Below are 19,124 nucleotides of genomic sequence, written 5' to 3'. Positions count from 1 at the left end.
TGAATAGCAGTGGACACAAAATATATGGGCGATCTACTTCATGAGGGTAATGTAAGCTTCATTCAGTTTATTCGAATGCAACACTGCTTGCAACACTGCTACAGTTCACTCTAGTTTAGTAGTTCACTCAACCGTACTAATTAATTCAAGTCAATGAAGTATAATAAATAGCCGTATGTAGCACGGTAAAATTAGTACAATGGCGAATGCATTTTTGACGTAGGACTACGTCTGTTAGTTCTATATAGGGTGCACTAAAAAATTGCACTATGTCTGGAAATCTGGGAGCTCACCCTCCAAATGATAGCTAAGGGTGTTATAAACAAACTTTTGTATGGCGGCAACTCTGGGAAATGTTGTTTAGAGGTCGCCCCGACGAGATTTTTGAAAAAAGTCCATTTTTCATAGCTATTATCCAATAAATATTTTTAGTTCTTTAAATTTCAGCGAAATCCCACCCTTTTAGAGGGGAGTAAGGGGTAAAAGTGAACCCTCGCTAAATTTATTTTAATTCATAAACATGTTGAACGATGCGATTGTTTGAATGAACCCAAAGGTTGCCTGCAATAATAAGATTTTTTTTTTAATTTTAAGGTTAATTGGGGTTAAATAAGTTTTAATTTACTGCTATCTGTTTTAAAAGAGTTTTCACTTTTTTGTCTGTATACAGCAAAACGATATAGTGGTTCTCAGAATTTTGTAAAAATTTGTAGTTTTGTTCCTAATCGCAACATATTAGACCCTTATTTTTTTAATTTGTCATTAGGGTGACTATTTATATATTGAGGCGGTCAAAAAAAAAATTTTTTTTTCGATTTTTTTCAAAATTTTTTAATTTTTGAACTTTTTGGCCGATGACGGAACTCAAAATACCAAATGAAAGTTAATTAAAAGTATTTTTAAGAAAAAAATATTAAGATATTAAAAAAAAAGGATTTTGTATTAAAAAACATTGATTGTTTATTCACTTTTACCCCTTACTCCCCAATAAAGTGTACCCCGTATTCCCCTAATATCTCCTGAACTGTTGTTTAAAGACATAGTATTCTAAAACCATGCATAAAGTGCTTATGTTTTACGAAAAATAGAGCTGTGAAAAAACATTTCCTCCAAAACAGTAGGGGAAAATGGGGTTAAACGGTCCAAAACACATACCTACAAGGCTCTCCGGTCTATGGGACTACGTGCAATCGATTCCTCGGACGATTTCCCTTTGGAAAAGTCGTTTTTCATGGCCGGAATTCAGCGTGCTGTTGAGATATTGAATTTTGGGTAATTTTGGACCCATTTTTGCCCATAGTGAGTTGGATATCAACACGGGCAACCCTTCCAACTTTACGGTAGCGGGGCAAGCAGTGGAGAAGGTCGAAAGTTTCCAATATCTTGGCAGCCAAATAGCGTCGGACGGCGGGACCAAGAGCGACATAGGTGCACGAATCAAGAAGGCTAGGGCTGCCTTTGCGAGTTTACGAAACGTATGGTGATCCAACCAGATAAGTCAACGCACCAAAATCCGAATTTTCAACTCGAACGTGAAATCTGTGTTGTTATACGCCGGCGAGACGTGTTGTGTATCAGCGGAGAACACTCAAAAGCTGCAAGTCTTCATCAACCGATGTCTGCGGTATATAATTCGTGCCTGATGGCCTCACAACTGGATCTCGAATGCCGAGCTCCATCGTCGATGCCATCAGAAACCGATAGCAACAGAAATTCGAGAGCGAAAGTGGAGGTGGGTCGGCCACACACTTCGACGGGGCGGAAACGAAATCTGCAAGCAAGCGCTGGATTAGAATCCGGCAGGACATCACAGCAGAGGCAGACCCAGGGGCTCATGGCGGCGGAGCCTCAATAAGGAAGTTAAGCAAGTCGATAGGAATCTGACCTGGGCCCAGGTCAAGGCAAAAGCGAGCAGCCGCCCAGGATGGAATTTCATGGAAGTCTTTCACGTTGGCCCTTTGCACCGCTGGTGGTGCACAGGACCCTTAAGTAAGTTCATGCTGTCTTCACTAACATCATCCGATGATGATTCCCACATAATTGTAAGCAAATCTTACATCCCCTGGTTGGGTGTACTGAAAAATTCAGGGAAGTCTTGAGCATTTTTTTGGGGTTAAGAAATCTTTAGGGTAGTACCGATAACTTCAGAGAAGCATCGAAAACTTCTGGAAAGTCTAAACTTTTAAATATCTTGAAGAATTATTAATTATGGTTGGAGCTTGATCCACGGGCCTCATAGCCTAGTCAGTAAAGGCACGGTATTACCAAGCCGGAAGCGGCGGTTTCAATTCCCGGTCCGGTCGAGGGAATCTTTCGTGTTGGAAATTTTCTCGACTTCCCTGGGCATAGAGTATCATTGTGCTTGCCTTGCAACACAATATACAAATTCATGCATTGGTATTGGCATCGAAAGCTCTCAATTAATAACTGTGGAAGTGCATTTAGAACACTAAGTTGAGAGCACGCAATAAGCTAATATATGCGCTAAGCAATAAGCTTGAAATGCGAATATGAAAAAGAAGCTTGATCCACGGATTGGGATTTTCACCAGGGATAATTTTTGTAGATCATAGAACTTTTTGGACTGAACGGAAAAGTCCAAAGACTGAAACGTCGAACATGAAACATCCTAACGTTTTGATCCACCGTTAAACTGAAAACTCAAAAGCCAAAAAAAATATTTTCAATTTTTTCCCCTACTCTAGACTTGTGTGTACTTCCCTTAATACTCTAACGGAACTATCCACCTACCCTCTTCTAGCTAATAAATTATCACACTAAAGCTTCATGTTAGAAAGCATTTCCAACCAACTCTGAAAATCGCAAACTTCGCGTATGAAGTAACATAAAAACACTTTGAACTTATTACTTTATTAAATGATGGAAACTCATCATTTTGCCGTTTATTAACGCCAACAATCAATAATCTATCATTATATAATAACTTATAATTTAAGTCTAAGATTTTCCAAGCTACCCGAACAAAACACATTGTTTAAATGTTTATTTAACCTTTGTATGATTTTTTTGGTTTTACAGAAGTTTGCTCAACTAAATTGTTTGAATTTGTGTTACATGAGAAATGATAATGAAATCTGAACCACGAATATTCAAGATTTTTGATGAAACTCTGTATTTAACATCAAAGTCTTTGTTCATCGCAAGAAAATGTAGCTGACAACCCATTGGACTGAATGTATAATAAGAATAAAAAAAATGTCATCAAGCACGCTCGGTGGAGCAAGGGAAATTTAATATTCGTTCCAGAAAACAGAACAAAAATGGAAAAAAGCAACAACTCGGGACTGATTGTCTTTTGCATCAGCCGGTTGTTGGTTGGTTGATGCTGATGTTGTGCTTCAGAGTGTTTTGTTTGCATCTTCCCGACCAAACAATATGAAGAAAGTGCCGTTGACAGATTTTCGTTTCTCATCTGAAGCCAGTACAGTCAGTGGTGGTCGGTCGGTCGTATTGCAACAGATGTGTGTGTTTACTTGCAACGCGGTTAGCCTAACTGTATTTGATTGGTAAATAAATAACGGCCAAGCTGTAATACATAGTCATGCTGGAGGGAAAGGACAAACATGTACTTCAAAAAGATGAAGCACAGACCCTTCAATCTTTCATTTTTAATATTTTGAAAACCAGTTTCCACAATCCAAACTGGCACAATTCGTTACATAAGTTCGAACATCCCTGTTAGTCGTTCTAAGGCTTCATTCCTCCAGAAGCCAGCAAGCACACCATGGAAACAGATTAAAATTTCTCCATAAAATATTCATAACTCGCTCGACCTATGCTTGCATTTGGAAGCAAAGCAATCAGAAGTACCGACTACTGTTGCATTTGTTGGCGAGCAACGTGGAAATAAGCAAACTGAACGCACGAGCTAGTGCTTTATCTACGATTCGTGAGCGTACCATTTGTAGTCGACCTGCGTATTATGGGAATACGTCGACGTAAATAAATGGGCGAAGCCGTAAGTACTTAAGTGCTCAATTCGTCCGCTTAGTTTTACAACTAGGTATCTTTGTATGGATTACAAACAAAAGATACCTAGCTGTAGCATTGATGGAACGAAGTGCCGTAGTTAATCCTTTAAATTTGTCGAACCTTTTTATCGGAATCGCTTTACGGAGAGCTTTGAGTGTGTTGGTTTATTTCCTTTAAGTTCCGTTATAATTGCTTATCTTTTGACAGATACGCGTATTTCGTCTACTATTTACAGACTTCATCAGTGCCAAGTACTAAGTGATGTTGAGTACTTGGCACTGATGAAGTCTGCAAATAGTAGACGAAATATTAAAAAACAAAAAATCCCGCCCATGGTGAAAATAGACAATTTTTGAACAATTTGGATACTTGCCGGTAATCAGTCTGCTAACTGTAAGTACTATAACAAAAACAGAATGTTTGTACACATATAAGAAACAACATTAAAAAATCTTCAAGTTGACGTTCTAAGATTATGAATAGCTCATATGGTTATGGAGTAATCTTTTCTGAAAGTTGAACTTTTTTAAAATCTCGAAAATCCAGGGTTGTAGCCCAGAAGGATCTAGGCACTTTAGAGCATAATCAAAAAAGGCGTTTGTTCAGAATTCTAAAATAAGCGTTTTGGCCAAGTTTGGCTCAAATCGGTGACATCGACCACAGGTGGTGTACCCACTTGAGCTGGAATGACCCATATTTGTTACATTTGGCTTGAATGCCCTCAATCTGATCTTTAAAAGTTAATTTTTGGTCAAGTATTAATCCAAGATATTTCACTTGGTTTGACCAGGAAATTGGAACTCCGTTCATAGTGACTATGTGACTACTACTAGGTTTCAAAAAGGAAGGCTTATGTGGAAATATTATAAGTTGTGTTTTGGAAGCGTTGGGAGAAATCTTCCATTTTTTGTAAATAAGAAGAGAAAATATCTAAACTTTTCTGCAGTCTGCTGCAAATAACACGAAGACTTCTTCCTTTAGCGAAAATGCCTGTGTCATCGGCGAACAAAGATTTGTGGCAACCCTGAGGCAAATCAGGGAGGTCCGAAGTGAAAATGTTATACAATATAGGCCCAAGAATGCTACCCTGAGCAACTCTTGCTCTAACAGATAGTCGATCAGATTTGGAATTTCGATAATTTACCTGCAGAGTTCTGTCAGTCAAATAATGTTGAACTAATTTCTTAATATAAAGTGGAAAATTAAACTTTTTCAATTTAACAATCAAACCTTCATGCCAAACACTGTCGAAATCTTTTTCTATGTCTAGAAGAGCAACTCCAGTTGAGCAGCCTTCAGATTGTTTGAACGAATTAAATTGGTAACTCTTAAGAGTTGATGAGTAGTTGAATGCCCATGGCGAAATCCAAACTGCTCGTCTGCAAAAATTGAATTCGTATTGATGTGGAGCAGCATTCTATTTAAAATTATCTTTTCAAAAAGTTTACTTATTGAAGAAAGTAAACTTATTGGCCGGTAGCTAGAAGCTTCAGCTGGATTTTTATCCGGCTTCAAAATTGGAACAACTTTTCCATTTTTCCATTTATCAGGAAAGTATGCCAAATGGAAACATCTGTTAAATAATTTTACCAACTCTGGGAGTTTTTCGATGAGGATATAGAAAATTCCATCATCACCTGGAGCTTTAATATTATGCAACTTTTTAGTTATAGATCTTACTTCGTCCAAATCAGTCCCCCAGGAAACATCAAAAATATTTTCCCAAGAGAAAATATTCAGATAATCCCGAGCAACCTGATTCTCAATAGGACTAGTAAGACCCAAACTGAAATTATGGGAACTCTCGAATTGCTTAGCAAGTTTCTGAGCTTTTTCCAAATTTGTGATCAAAGTTTTACCACCTTCTTTAGCGCTGGAATAGGCTTTTGAGGTTTTCCAAAAAAAATTTGTGAGTTTCCAAAAGGGTTTGGAACTCGGGTCTAATTTAGACACATTGTTTTCAAAAGTTTTGTTCTTCAGGGCAGAGAATCGCTTTTTAATTTGTTTTTGCAAATCCCGCCAGATAATTTTCATGGCAGGATCGCGTATTCTTTGATGTTGTCTCCTACGGACATTTTTAAGACGGATCAAGAGCTGAAGATCGTCGTCCATTATAATTGAATCGAATTTAACCTCGCATTTTGGTACCGAGGCAGCTATAGAAGTAGTCCGAGATTCAAGAGCATAATTTATTTCATCTTTGGTTTGCAAAGGTATGCTTGAATCAAAGCTATATTCCGTAAATGTTCGATATTGCTCCCAATCAGCTCTATGGTAATTGAAAGCTGTTGGGGTTAGACATTTTTTCTTGGGATATTTCAAAAGTTACTGGAAGGTGTACAGAACCAAATTTGCTACACAGTTGACATGAATCAGTTAAGACCAAATCAATAGTGGAGGGATCTCTTGCTGAAGAAAAGCATGTTGGGCTGTTTGGATATTGAATAGTGTAATAACCTGCAGAACCATCATCAAACAGAATATTAACATTGGAATTGTTTTGAGCATTATTACATGCGCGGCGTTTTGTATTACAATCAGCAATAATGAAGAATTTAAACCAACGGGTATGTTTCTGAAGGTCACCCTTGAGTGAATTCTATTGCGGGCCTACGCATTGGAATGGCAAATAGGCAGCAAATGAAGAAAGAATTTTATGTTTGGTTCAATCAAGACGATCATTTCGATAACTGAAATAATTTGCGTCCCTTTTATCCTTATGGTCAGTTATAACGGCAATACACACGTTATGAATTTTCAAAAAGTGAAGTTGGTCGTCTTCATTATCTTTAAGAGATCGAGCATTCCAATTTAAAATATTTAATGATTTAAAATCCATTTTTTAATTTCAAAGTCATGACGATATTGTTCGCATATCAGTAATCATGTCAATCAATGATTTCTGTAAACATTCCATTTTAGGAGCAGTAATGCTTCCTAAGGCACCCTCCCCTTGGCTAGTTTTTGCACCTTGATGTTGGTGGGCGGGCTTAATTTCATGCTTTTTAGTGGAGTGTTGGAGACGGTAGGTTTATGGCCGGCGTTGCTGGCTCATGCCGCGATAGAATGGCGCCATGGGCAGGCAATGGGGATTACTAAGCTTCCCCTCTCTGATAAACCACTGCATGAGAGAACCAAAGATCTAGTCTAGCAGTGATAGTATCACACTTGTTACTCCTTTAATTGAGAGCCGCGTCGTAGTACGCTTACGTATAGGCACTGACGTTGGGTGTGATACTGGCGGGTTTTGCCGCAAATCACTCTTAATTTATTTATTTTTACGCAGATAGATTTATTTGGGTTTGCAAGGGCATTATACTATTGAAATATTTCAGAAAGTGCCCATCGGTGCTCCTTCTATTTGCGTGACAAGCTTTCATTGTTGTTTTCATTGAAGTATTACTCAGGAAACAATGTTAAACACCATTTTTGTACATGGTATTGTAACTAATCTTATATGTGCTTCATTTTGATTTGGGATAAGTGTTTGAACTATGACTCGGGATTTCCACTGTGGTGTGCTTTTATTGTGACATACCCATATGTATTTTTGTGGTGCGACATAGTGGAAACGTAAGAGCGTAATTGGAACATTTACCCTATACAATATGCAATTTAAAATTAGCTTGGAAACTTACTTCAAAGTGAAGCATTTTAGTCACTTGAAGGTGTCACCTGGGACGAACAAAGATATAATTAATATATGTCAAAGCCAGAAGTACTTGAAACATGTTAAATTTAAGTTTAAATCATGAATTATGATTGTTTAGGTAGATTAGAGATTTCAGTTATTTATTAAATAAACTTCAATTAGAGAATTCAGAAAGTTAATTAACATAAGAGATAGGACGCGGGGGGTCCGCTTAGGGAGGCGACTAGCCTTTGAAGTTGTATAATAAATCTTCCTATTTAGTGTATTTGTTAATTACAGGTAATGTTAATAGCGAAAGTCATATCTTCAATCAGACGCTTACGAACAAGTAAAGTTTTAGGAAAGATGTGTTAAATATGTTGATGGGTTTGAAATAAGAATTAGGATTGTTGTGCTTTAGGTAAGGTATGATGTGTCAACAAAACCCTTTTGAGCAAATTTTCAGACATCAAAGTGATCGAGTGATTTATTGAAAGACATTGCGTTGCGAAAATTGACAAGTCATACATCTAACATAGTAGTAGTAGTAGCAGTGTCGCATAATCTTATTACAATTGCTGCAAATAGTGCTGGAGGGGCCGGCAGGACTGAATACGGATCAAAACTAACATAACTACTAACACTAAAATGATCCCGGAACTAACACTTATCCATTGCACTAGTTATATATTAGTTTTATTTAGTTTTTTTTTACTAAGTTATCTATGCTTCTTTCTAGTCTTTGGATCAAGTACAACTAATACTAATCTACCTTTTTGTATGTTTTACTCCCTTTTAACCCATTATCTTTATGAACGGCGAATCATATGACGTGAGACACGGGGATTTCAATTGACTAAGGAGAAGGAAAAGAATAACTTCGAAAAGGATATCAAACAAATTCAGGACCAATTCAAATGAGACCAGAAATCAACAAGGCATTGGGGCGTTATATACTCGGTGAGGTAATTGATAAATAATCAAAAAGTGGTAAGTTAAATCAAAGTGGAGCCAACGATCATGAGAGGTAATTGTCTATAATTCATTAAATAGTAGAAATCTCGATAACTTTTTCAAGGGAGCGTATCGGCTTTTGAGGGCGGTGCGTTTGGTCGTCGATTTGGCGTAGCTGGTGGCTCGCCCACGCATGCTAGCACTATCATCAGATAGGGAAATTTTCCTCTACCTGGTAGTGGTGTTGGGCGTGCGCGAGCTGCCGGTTGCGCCGGGTCGACGATCGGATGCATTGTTTGCAGGAGCTGGTGCTTCCCTTTGAAAAAGTAATCGAGAAACAACCATATTATCCTGTAATTGACAACAAGACAAGTGGGGGTTAATACACAAGACAAAATGACAAAATAAATGACGACAGAAGACAAGACTGGGACAAAAATCAACCTTAAAAAAAAAAGAATGCGCAATTATATTTTTCAAAACTATTTGGATCAGCACAAAAACAACAGTGACCACATGGGCACCATAGCCTAGGAACGTCTGTGTGTTGATTTAAAATAGAGGCTCATAGAAGCAAAAATTATCAATAAAAGGGGTCCAGTGTAGAGTTTAAGCAAGTGCTGCCACTGGATCACTACAAAAAAAAAAAAAAAAGTAATGCTTCCTAAGGCAATTTTTTCAAAAATCCTGTTAAAATTACGTTGGCTAGTATTTTGAATTCGACCCGGTGCAATTGTAACATAAGTTGTTCCATTAACTCGCTAAATATTGTTAGCAGCGAGGGGAGTAGGTATAGATGAAAAATTTGAAGCAGGGGTGATATTTGTACCTACGAGTACGAATGTAGAATTTGTTACTCACTTGTCCTGCCAGTCTTCTAGGAGCATAAGGATTACTTTTTCATAGGCCTTAAGGTTGTTTAGTTCACTAGACTTGAAGTGAACTAAATAAAAATCATTAGAAACGTTGCGCGTACCGCCAGGACGGGATTTCATTTTCATTTTGATTGCTTGGCCTGGCACTACTCCAAGTAATTTTGCCAGTTTATCTTTGATCTGATCCAAGGATTCACCACTGGGCAATCTTTTCATGACAACCTTGAACACACGTTCAGTTTTTGTGTCGTAAGAAAAAAATTGTGCTGCTTCTCAGTAAGATACTTGAGAAGACGTTTGAATCCGTCCAATGTTTCAGCCAATACACGGGTTTCACCCCGCGACCAATTTGCAGTGAAAACTAGAATTTCGTGAAGTTCAAAAGTTCCGTGCGAAGAGCATGGAAATCAGAAGTGGTTTTCACAATAGAAGGAATCTTTTCCTTCTTTGAATTAAGCCGTGAAAGTTCACTAGAATTTTTCCTGGATGATGGATCATTCTCATCATCCGTGAGCAAATCAAATTGATTGCTCAAATAAATTTCATCACAAGGGGGATCAAGAGATTTCCCATTTCTTTTGCGCTTAGGCACCATGGCGGCAGTAAAACTTTTATCCAAATCGACTTACAATCAGATAACTATAAGAACCTGAAGGATCGAAGACGAAATTTCCAAATCGATATCCAAGCAAGATTACCTCGGGTAGGGTCCAAACGAGGATCTTACAGCAATAAGAGTCAAACAAAGTAGAAAATTTACAGGTATATTGAGCACTGAAAAGTGCTGTATGAGTTTGTTGTAGTTTTAGGTAGCAGGAACCCAGTAACTTCCTTCATCAAAAAACTAATAGATCCTCACGGCAAGAGAGCACGATGTGGACTGTATCTGTAATAAGTGAAACATCAGTTTGTTCGCTTGCTCATTAGCAGTGATGCAAAATATTATGACACTCACTCGACACTCGTCAACGCATCAATCGACTATCAATGACATAACGTTTTGTCACGCAGTGAGAGGTAGAGCCATGGCAAACAACAACCACCAGTAATGGTCGCTGCTCACAGGCAAAACGTAACACTCGAATATGTAATGCACAGCAAAAACAGTGAAGACTTCTGCAGTACGATGATGAGAAAAAGCGAAATGACAGAAGAAAATGAAAACAATGCCATCCACTTTGATGTGATATTAAAATTAAATTGTTGCTGACTACAACATTTATTGACAACTAGGGGGATTCAGTTATTGAATTTCAAAGTAAAAAGCTCGTATGCCGGGTCCACTTGTTCATTGTTTTGATAGTAAGCATCATTGTTACGTGGGGCTACAAAATGGTGAGTTGACAACCTGGAAGGAGCGGAATACCTAGCCCTGGTCCTCACAAGTTCCTACTTCACGCCTCCTCGAGTCATATGATAACAAAAGACTACCAGCTGAAACATGGACACAGCTGGGTGGCGTAGCCTGGGCAATGTTGCCAGTCCGGCAATAGCAAAGTGAAGAGGTGCGACGCGAACACTGGCGCGGTAACCATAGTACGTTCTCCATGTTAGGAGCGGCTGATCACCGTCCTAGTGCCAGCGTGGGACTCTAAACATAGCTGTGCACGATGGTCCCCCGGCGAGACAGGGGGTTGGGGCAGGCCCAACAAGCCGCCCTGGAAAAAAAAAAAAACAAAGTTACAAATACCGAAGAAAGAAATACGGATCGGAACAATCGGCACAGACCTACGCGATGAAATAAGGACTACGATTGGAAACTCGGAACATGGAACTGCAAATCGCTCGGCTTCCCGGGTTGCGATAGGTTAATCTATGACGAACTTCAACCACGCAACTTCGAAGTCGTAGCACTGCAGGAACTTTGCTGGACGGGACAAAAGGTATGGAAAAGCGGGCATCGAGCGGCTACTTTCTACCAGAGCTGTGGCACCACCAACGAGCTGGGAACCGGCTTTGTAGTGCTGGGCAGTGCTGATATTTGTCATTGTCATTGACAGACTTTTGCGCGATATTGACAAAATTGTTTTTCACATAGTCAATGATAGACTTGATCGTCAAAAAAATCTTTGTCAAAATCTCATTCATTTTTCGTCAATGACAAAGATTCACCTGGTAACAGAAAGTGTAATTTCTTGCATTTTGAGACACATTATTGTTATCCAAGCGGTTCAGGGCGTAGATGCTTATTCACTTTAATGGCTCCATGTAATTGTTTTGCTCAAGCCATTTAATTTCATTTCAAATTTAGCTAATAAACAAATCAGCACATGTTCGTCACTGACAAAAATGCTACTGACAATTGACATGGTTTGCCTTGACAATGACTGTTAGCTCAAACGAGTGACCAAAGCAGAATTTGGAGTATCACCGTGGATTGTCGAAATGTTTCAGCACTGGTGCTGGGTAAGATGCGCCAACGCGTGATTGGTTGGCAGCCGATCAACGCGAGGATGTGCAAGTTGAGGATTAAGGGCCGTTTCTTCAACTACAGCATCATCAACGTGCATTGCCCACACGAAGGGAGACCCGGCGACGAGAAAGAAGCGTTCTATGCGCAGCTGGAGCAGGTGTACGACGGCTGTTCGCAACGGGACGTCAAAATCGTCATCGGCGAAATGAACGCTCAGGTAGGACGGGAGGCAATGTATAGACCGGCAATCGGGCCAAACAGCCTGCATGCCGTATCGAACGACAACGGCCAACGATGCGTGAACTTTGCAGCCTCCCGGGGTATGGTAGTTCGAAGTACCTTTTTCCCCCGCAAGGATATCCACAAAGCCACCTGGAGATCACCTGACCAACACACAGAAAACCAAATCGATCACGTTCTAATCGACGGGAAATTCTTCTCCGACATTATCAACGTCCGCACGTACCGCAGTGCGAACATAGATTCGGACCACTACCTAGTTGCAGTATGCATGCACTCAAAACTCTCGACGGTGCATAACACACGTCGAAGTCGAACGCCGCGACCCAACATTGAGCAACTACGGGACGCCGGAATTGCCCAGGGCTACGCGCAGCAGCTGGAAGTTGCACTACCCACGGAAGAGCAGCTTGGCGCAGCTTCTCTTGAAGATGGCTGGAAGGACATCCGTTCAGCCATAGGTAGTACTGCTGCAGTGGCACTAGGTACTGCAATCCCGGACCGAAGAAATGACTGGTTTGACGGCGAATGCAAACTGTTAGTAGAGGAGAAGAATGCAGCACGGGCGAGAATGCTGCAACACTGCACGAGATTGAATGTGGAGCGATACAGACAAGCGCGGAACAGACAAAACTCGGTTTTCCGAAGGAAGAAGCGTCAGCAGGAAGACCGAGATCGCGAGGCGATGGAAAATCTGTACCGTGTAAACGACACACGGAAATTCTACGAGAAGCTAAATAGTTCGCGCAAAGGCTACGTGCCGCAAGCCGATATGTGCAAGGACTTGGTGATTGAGAGGTGGAAGCAGTACTATGACGAGCACCTCAACGGTGAAGCAGCAGAAAACGAAGGTGGCACGGCAACAGACCTTGGAGCACGCGCAGAAGACGACAGGCTACCGGCCCCTGATCTTCAAGAAGTTGAGGAGGAGATCGGTCGGCTGAAGGACAACAAAGCAACTGGTGTAGATCAACTACCAAGTGAGCTATTGAAATACGGTGGTGAAGCACTGGCTAGAGCGCTGCACTGGGTAATTGCCAAGATTTGGGAGGAGGAGATATTACCGGAGGAGTGGATGGAAGGTGTCGTATGCCCAATCTACAAAAAGGGCGACAAGTTGGATTGCTGCAACTACCGCGCGATCACACTGCTGAGCGCCGCCTACAAGGTACTCTCCCAAATTCTATGCCGCCGTCTGTCACCATATGCAAGAGAGTTCGTGGGGCAATACCAGGCGGGATTCATGGGTGCCCGCGCTACCACGGACCAAATTTTCGCGATTCGGCAGGTTCTGCAGAAATGCCGCGAATACAACGTGCCCACACATCATTTGTTCATCGATTTCAAATCCGCATACGACACAATCGATCGAGATCAGCTATGGCAGATTATGCACGAGTACGGATTTCCGGACAAACTGACGCGATTGGTCAAGGCGACGATGAATCGAGTGATGTGCGTTGTTCGAGTATCGGGGACACTCTCGAGTTCCTTTGAATCTCGAAGGGGGTTACGGCAGGGTGATGGACTTTCGTGTCTGCTGTTCAACGTCGCGTTAGAAGGTGTGATCAGAAGAGCTGGGATAGACACGAGTGGCACGATATTCAGGAAGTCCATCCAGCTCCTTGGTTTCGCCGATGACATTGACATTATGGCACGGAACTTTGAGATGATGGCGGAAACGTACATCAGACTGAAGGCTGAAGCTAGACGGATTGGACTTGCTATCAACGCATCAAAGACAAAATACATGAAAGCAAGAGGTTCTAGGGAAGACAATGTTAGCCTCCCACCCCGAGTTCAGATTGACGGTGACGAAATCGAGGTGGTCGATGAGTTCGTGTATTTGGGCTCACTGGTGACCGCCGAAAATGATACCAGTAGAGAAATTCAAAGACGCATTATGGCAGGGAATCGTGCCTACTTTGGACTCCGGAGGACGCTCCGGTCGAAAAAAATTCGCCGCCGCACGAAGTTGACTGTCTACAAGACGCTGATTAGACCGGTGGTCCTTTACGGCCACGAGACCTGGACTATGCTCGTGGAGGACCAACGCGCCCTTGGTGTTTTCGAACGGAAGGTGTTGCGTACCATCTACGGTGGAGTGCAGATGGATGACGGAACGTGGAGGAGGTGAATGAACCACGAATTGCACCAGCTGCTGGGAGAACCATCCATCGTCCACATTGCAAAAATTGGGTGACTACGGTGGGCTGGGCACGTCGTAAGAATGCCGCACGATGACCCAGTGAAAATGGTTCTAGAAAGCGACCCAACAGGAACAAGAAGAAGAGGCGCACAGTGGGCAAGGTGGATCGACCAAGTAGAAGGTGACCTGCGGACCCTTCGCAGACTACGAGGCTGGCGAACTGTGGCCATGGATCGAGTAGAGTGGAGACGACTTCTTCGGACAGCAGAGGACAACAAGGCCTTAGCCTGATTGGTAAGGTAAGTATCATTGTTACGTGTCAAACGTATGCGGTTTTGTAAAAATAATATTTTTTGAAATTCATAATGTTTGAACGGGACTTACGAGGGAAATAATATTGTAGTCTCACAGAAAATCGGTGCATACCGCCGATTTTTCCCAGAAATATAACTCTTTCTGAAAAAAAAAAATTTGGTCCTGAGCTGGTCCACCACTACGTTATCCGATGCAAAAATAAAATTATCATTTATACATTTTTCTACACTTTTTTTATGGTTTCAGTTATTTCCTATCAACTTTATAAATCAGCTGAATTGTAAATACACACTTCTGAAAATATACAAAAAATACGTAAATGCGTACACACTGAAACTAAAAAACCCTAATAAAAATACTCAAAAATACCTCGAAAGTACTTTGTACACGAAAAAACATTTCATAATGAATTTAATACACTTTAATACAAAAATACACCAAACTTAATAATACAAAATACAGCTTTTCAAGTCGGGTAGATGAATCGAAAATACTCAAGTTCACAGCCCCTCGTCTAAAAATAACAAAGTTCAAAACCTAAAACTATTTCACCACTCATTTTTATTTAAATTTATTCCTCAGTATTGGCGTCTTGCAGTGAAACTTTTCCAAACTTTCGCCTCCTACATTTCGAAGTGAGAACTACTAGAAGGAGGATAGTTACCAAATTGTCCAAGTAAAACAGACGATTTTTGGGGCAAATCGGTCCATAAAGAAAAACTAATAATTTCCTGTGGAAACTTTTGCTTGAATCGTGTAAGAAAACGTGTTTGAAAACTAATTGTTATTATTTCGGTATGGATCGGAGAGGTTTTCATGGAAAATAATGCATAACGAGTTTGCACCCACAGCGAGAGGTTACCTCCTGCGCAGCTGCATTTTTCGGAAAATGGTGAATATGTGCGATTTCCACTAAGATGAAAGTGGATATTAAGTTAATTTACTTAGGAAAGGTTGTATCATGCTGGTGGTAATGGAGAATTGGTTGTATAGGACGCCAATATTCAATAAATGTTCATTTTGGCCTTTTATAAGCAAACATACAATTTTCGACGGAAAACGCAACGGAACTTGCTTTACTCAACACGCACCATACTATAAAATGGTGCTAGATGGTCTTCAAAGTGATAACAAGATGACCAATCATCTTTATTTTGAGTCATTGAGCAATTTACTTCTGTTTACATCATATTTACGATGCAGCATTGATGGAGCCGTGAAATGAAATGAATATATCTTATGAAAGTTCAACTGAAAAAGTCAAAGATGCACATCAGTCTGATCGTAAAAACTTTTTCTTCTTCAATTCGAATGTTATATTGGAAGGATTTTACACAGGCTTGATAAAAATTATGATTTAACGCTAATTTTCACAAATTTTATATGCAGTCTGTCAACATTATCATCATCATGCAGTGGCGACATCTGCGTTGAGCTTTTACGGCAATCTTCCAATAAGGCTTGTACTCGAAAAAAATACACAATTTTTATCCGAGTGTAACTTTTTATCCGTGAGTAAAAATTGATGACAATCTGAGTATAACTAGTTTGGAGTTAATTGTTTACATGTGCAAAATTTCATAACAATCGGTTCAGTGGTAATTGAGATGTCATCGAAACAAGAAGAAAAAATGGAAAATCCGACTGCGACCATGAGATGGATCGGAAGACAACTGGGAATCACCCATACAACTGTGTCTCGGGTGGTAAAATTGTTTAAGGAGTCCCAGAAGACCGAGCGGTGGGCTGGAAGTGGAAGAAAATCGAAGACAACTGACCCTGTGAAGGCCCGGAAGGTGTTGGATTATTTCAAGCGTAATCCGAACCTTTCGATTCGCGACGTGGCTCTGAAGGCAAAGTGTTCCGCCTGGTTCGTTCAGCAAACCATGAAACGAGCTGGGCTTCGTGTATTCAAGGTCCGGAAGGCACCGAACCGGAGTGATCAACAAAACACGGCGGCCAAATCCCACGCAGGGAAGCTGCATGCAGAGTGGTTAACGAAACCGATGTGTGCGGTTATGGATGACGAAACCTACATCAAGGCAGACGCAAAGCACATACCGGGGCTGGAGTTCTACGTTGCCAAATCACGGTTTGATGGTCCGGAAGACATAAGGAAGAAGAAAGTGGACAAATTCGCCAAAAAATACTTGCTCTGGCAGGCCATATGCCAATGCGGTAAACTGAGTAAACCGTACATCACAATGGGAAATCAACGTACATCAACAGCAAAATTTACCGCACCGAGTGCCTCCAGAAGCGTCTGCTGCCCTTCCTGCGGTCCCACGGAGGCGAGACATTATTTTGGCCGGACCTGGCATCATGCCATTACGCGCGATCGACGTTGGATTGGTACAGAGACAATAACGTTGTTTTTGTACCAAAAACCGCTAACCCTCCAAATTCATCAGAGATTCGTCCGGTGGAAAGATTTTGGGCCATAATGAAGGTCAAAGTTCGAAAATCGTCCAAGGTGCTTAAGAACGAGCTGGAGTTGAAGAAAGAATGGATGAAAGTGACCAAAAAGGTCAGCTCCACCATTGCACAAAATGCAATTGGGGGTCTTAAGGGAAAGGTGCGGGCTTTCAGCGATGGAAAGGAAATTGAATAAAGTAATTATGCCGAAACATAATCCATATGTATTAGGGGAAATGACGGCTTCGGCATGGCAGACTATTTTCGGCGACCCAAATTGAAACACTATTTTCACTGGATTTTCTTACGAAAACACTTCGCTGAATGCATGCAAACGATTCTTTATGCTTTCAGCTTCAATTTGACTATATTTTTACCACTGAGAAAAAGCAATCTAGCAAGGTTTCTTGAAATGAAACACACGCACTACAAATTGTAGCTGATTTCGAGTTGCCGATAATAGAACAACAGATTTACATGCAGTTCAAATGGAACAGTTGCCGAAGAAAAACTGGTTGCCGATAATACTCGCTCTCACTAGAGAAGATTGGAGGTTTGTAAAAGCGTTTCAAAACAGTTTTTGACAATTCTTTCGACTGAAATTGTTAGAGCAGCTGGCAGCAATAGATTGTAAACAAACCAATACTGCATATGTGTGCGTTCCTTAGAGAAAAAGGCTATAGAAAGAAGGTCGCTGCTTAGGTTGCCGAGAATACGTAAATTCTCCTAGTTCATTCTCTGAAAGTTTCAAGAAAATCCGACTCAAAATAAATTTTTGGCGAACACTTTTGAATGGTGCATTTTTTTTTCGAGTACTGGCCTTAGTCCACAAAGACGTAGTTCTCAGTCAAAGATTCCGTTTAACTTATATACTGCCTGTCTTCCACAATCTTCACAAAACATTAAAGGTGCTCCAAATGTTTATGGGCGAAAAATATCATCTCAGAATTTCAAATGTATTCAAAATGAAGGCCTGTTTTCAAATCTGGCACCCCAGCTGTATAACCCTTCCAGTGTTCTACACTCTTATACCGATGCTCATCAGACAGAACGCATAGTAGTTGTAGAATTCCGGGAGCTCGTGTTGGTTTGAACCGGTGCACTACCACAACCGTAGAAACCACGGTAGCGCACAACCGTTCAGATGTTCTGAACAAATGAAAACACAAACTCTAAGTCACTCAGAAGTGGAGTTAAATGAGCAAACGTTCCTATCATTACCGCATGCCTCACATGAACAAACTATTGAAGCAGAAGATTGTTTACACTCGAAACTCACGTGGCAGAACTATTATGGATTCTGATGTTACTAGGGGTGCTTCGATGGTTCAAATTCAGTTTGTGTTTAGCAATCATTGAAACAGTTAGTAGAGTAGCTCTTTAGCTACATGCATACGCGAGTTAATTTATTCACGAATAAAGGTAGCATTTTCCGGATGCCACCCTCAACGTGGCGAAAGAGGGTGGAACAGTGAGCTAGCTTCTACCATACTGAAGTCCAGCTAGCAGCCATCAGCAACACACAGATTCGGGTTAAGACCGTGCCGTGTCAGCGAAGCAGGAGGGATCATTAAAAACGCATGAATGAAAATCAATTTCTAAACACAACATTAATACCACCCGCGGAGAAAATTTGGCCGCCCAATATGCAAGCACACGGTGCCACCAACACGGCCATGGCCATGCGGGAGTAGGTGGGCTCTCAGTGGCACAAAAATAGACTCGTTTCCACTTACTCAGACGGTAATGGCGAATTGAAAGAGCTTCGATTTTTTTATTTGTTCCATTGAATTCAGTGGATTGCTTTTTCGGGTTATGTTTCATCAGATGATCCGTGAGTGGGTTTTATTTTCAGATTTGTTTTCACCGATAGATTGAATGTTTCATAAAACTGCAAAGCCAGGCGAATATTCAGCTGATGATTTAGAAATCTATCCAGGCCAATATCCTCCAATACTCCTCCCATTTGATCCGATCCAGTTTCCAATGGCAACGTTTTGTAAATGAATATTTTTGAAAAAATGAGGCACCAGTATTTGAAAGTAATCTCAAACTAGGAAAGTTTGACGCAACTTAAGAAAATAAACCATATTGCGAAGGAAGATACTGGTCGATGAAGTGATTCTCACGTGAATGATG

General features: G+C 40.8%; 2 protein-coding genes across 2 annotated transcripts in view; both read left to right on the top strand.

Annotated features, from left to right (window-relative positions):
* Nucleotides 1-19,124, top strand: part of 5-HT2B (5-hydroxytryptamine receptor 2B) — a 245,146-nt gene that overhangs the window by 169,196 nt on the left and 56,826 nt on the right. The gene's annotated exons all lie outside the window — the stretch shown is intronic.
* Nucleotides 11,865-18,679, top strand: LOC135712357 (uncharacterized). The gene is made up of 3 exons (XM_065235347.1): nucleotides 11,865-12,371; nucleotides 12,903-13,593; nucleotides 18,639-18,679. Exons 1-3 carry the CDS (start codon nucleotides 11,865-11,867, stop codon nucleotides 18,677-18,679), a joined length of 1,239 nt encoding a protein of 412 aa, XP_065091419.1.

This window comes from Ochlerotatus camptorhynchus, unplaced genomic scaffold (assembly GCF_037179485.1).
Source record: "Ochlerotatus camptorhynchus isolate MF236.1 unplaced genomic scaffold, CSIRO-AGI_Acam_v1.1 ptg000472l, whole genome shotgun sequence".
Taxonomy (NCBI): Eukaryota; Metazoa; Arthropoda; class Insecta; order Diptera; family Culicidae; genus Ochlerotatus; species Ochlerotatus camptorhynchus.
Note: the sequence above shows the minus strand (reverse complement) of the source record. Positions and strands in the feature narration are given on the sequence as shown.